Raw genomic sequence first — 2,673 nt, 5'->3', positions numbered from 1 at the left:
GGGTTACAAGCACTGCCCTTGTTGGGCAGTGCCTGCCCCAGCATGGGGACCTCAACCTGAAGAGGTGAAATATTGTCCTTTGAAGTGGGTACTTCACAGTTCTAGTCCACGAACAAGGAGCGTTTTTGTCCAACACTGCCACATAATTGTCAAGTAAATCTAAAGCCAAAGTGTATTTGTATTTTTTAACTTGGGGAAGCTGGAGATTTTGAAATGGGTTCTTAAAATGCAATGCTTGTGAATTTAAGTTGTGATACATTATCTTATCAAGCCCTTTTCTCAAATAGTTTTAAACTGATTTTAGTTTCTCATTAAGCATTTTTTACAAGGCTGCTAAATGAACACATTATGATATGGACATGGCGGGAGAAAGAAGGGAAAAGAAGAAAGGGATGAGAAATGGACATTTGTTTTGCCTAGCTACCATTAAACTTTGCTTCTAACTGACAACCCTGCATCCATCAAACTAGTTGCCTAGTTTGATGGCAATAGAGCTTCTGTAGCCTAAGTCATCATGAATCCCGTAAGTCAGCTATTCCCATGTGTGTTTACGACTGTTTTTAATGAGATGACTCTGGTATATGAATAGTTGTTTATTCAGCCAGTTTTTGTACTTTACAACTGGAATTCTGGAAATTCAAAAATTACATCTTTGCCTGTGAGCTTCTTGTAGACACCAGAAAATGTTTCCACCTGCAAAGAGAGAGCCATGTTACTTTATTGTTCTGCAAGAGCTGCATGTCCAAGCATAGTTCATCTACTAATAGTACTGTATATTCTTATTTACTACACACCCCACAAATAAACCAACCATGCACCTTGTTTTTTAAGGCAGAATATAGGGGCAGGGAAGAAAGATTTTTCCAGAGTCATGACTCTGGCATGTCAAAGTATTAAGTCCTCCTCGAAACAGTGTTCAGGAAACATGACATCAGGAACTTCCTGGTGGTGCAGACCATTTCCTGCGATGCCACACTTCCTGGATACTCCACATTCCCAAGATGACTTCCTCCATGTCACACAAGGTTACGTCCCAGACCCTTGCAAAAGGAATAGCCTTGCTAGTGCCCTAAGTAGTTCCTTATATAAAATTCCTGTTAATGGTTTCCACGTTATCGAGATACTACAAACACGTCACTTGCTACTTCACGCATGAGCTACAATGCTGAGCCACTAATTAGTGCTCAGCCAATAGTTATGGCCATTAGTGGGTTGACACAGGACTTCACCCCTTCAATTTTCAAGCAGATATATAGGGCTGTGCAAAATTGACAGGCATTTCGTTTCAAAGCTGTTTCAATGCATTTCGAGCTCAAAACAGTGAAATCTAAATGAAAACAAAAGGCTTTGAAACTAAACAAGGGCACTCAAAACGTTTCGAAAGTTTCTAAATGTTCTGAGTTTTGAAGCCAGGCTTGCCTGCAGCTAAATGGAAACTAAGGAAAGGAGGGCAAAGAGAGGGGAGTGACTGCTCTGATATTGACATCGAGCTCCTGGTTTGTCCCCAACTCTGACAGCTTCTGCCAGCTCTTCCCAGGGGGCACAGGGCCCAATCTGCACATGGGGTTTCAGCAGGCTGCTGCTGGCTGGGGCCAGTGCCAGCACATAAGTCTGCCTGGCACAGCCCACACCAAGCGCCAGGAAGAATATAGTGCTGGCGCTGGCCCCAGCCAGCAGCAGCAGCCTGCCATCATCCCGCGCCCAGATCTGGGGGCTCGTGCCCCCCCCCGGAAGGGCTGCAGGGCTATGCCAGACTCCTCCCAGGGACAGTGGGCTCCCGGATGTGCATGCGGGATGACAGTGGGTTGCAGCTGCCAGCACGTGGTACGAGTTTTGCTTTGAACTGAGGTGCAGTTTCACAAAAAAACCCTGCACCCATCTTCCTGAAACTTGGCCAGCTTCATGCCCTCCGAAGGGGCTACCATCCCTACAATTTTCATCCGAATCAGGAAAGAAACGACAAAGTTACAGGCATTTTTGTGATTCCCCATTATGGCCTATGGGCAAAACATCAAAACAGTTTTGACAAAACCAAAACAGAACAGCACTTTGAAACAGAGAAATGAAACACTATCCCTTTGAAACAGCGAAACAGAAGCTGAAATGAAACGGTGCTGTTTCACACAGCCCTAATAAATAGCAGCCATCATATGAACAACATGACATGCCTAGATCTCCAGAAGTACTCCTTTTCTAGAGAAGAAAACAGCTTCTCCATTTAGAGTTTCATAGTTTCCAGGGTCGGAAGGGACCTGAGCAGATCATCTAGTCCGACCCCCTGCCATGGCAGGAAGAGCACTGGGGTCAAATGACCCCAGTAAGGGGGTCATCTAACCTCCTCTTAAAAACCCCCCAGGGTGAGAGCCTGCACCACCTCACTTGGAAGCTGGTTCCAGATTTTAGCCGCCCTGACTGTGAAGTAGCGCCTCCTGATGTCCAACTTAAACCTTCCCTCCACCAGCTTGTGACCATTGTTCCTGGTCACTCCTTGCGGCGCTCGGGGGAACAGGGACTCCCCCAGCGCCTGCTGATCCCCCCTAAACCAGTTTATAACAGGCCACAAGATCCCCCCTCAGCCTTCTCTTTTGAAGGCTGAACAGGTTCAGGTCCCGCAACCTTTCCTCATAGGACCTACCCTGCTGTCCCTTGATCATACGAGTGGCCCTCCTCTGG

General features: G+C 46.4%; 1 protein-coding gene across 1 annotated transcript in view; it reads right to left on the bottom strand.

Moving 5' to 3' along the window:
• Window positions 1-578: 578 nt before the first annotated feature.
• Window positions 579-2,673, bottom strand: part of RPS7 (ribosomal protein S7) — a 19,970-nt gene continuing 17,875 nt past the window's right edge. The window contains exon 7 of the mRNA XM_019520708.1: window positions 579-693. Within this exon, the coding sequence (XP_019376253.1) occupies window positions 616-693 (78 nt within the window). The 3' untranslated portion in view covers window positions 579-615. The remainder of the gene's footprint in view (window positions 694-2,673) is intronic.

The sequence above is a fragment of the Gavialis gangeticus genome, unplaced genomic scaffold (assembly GCF_001723915.1).
Source record: "Gavialis gangeticus isolate Ggan-Ray unplaced genomic scaffold, GavGan_comp1, whole genome shotgun sequence".
NCBI classification, from domain to species: Eukaryota; Metazoa; Chordata; order Crocodylia; family Gavialidae; genus Gavialis; species Gavialis gangeticus.
The sequence above is the reverse complement of the archived record's forward strand: the minus strand, read 5'-3'. Positions and strand labels throughout refer to the sequence as shown.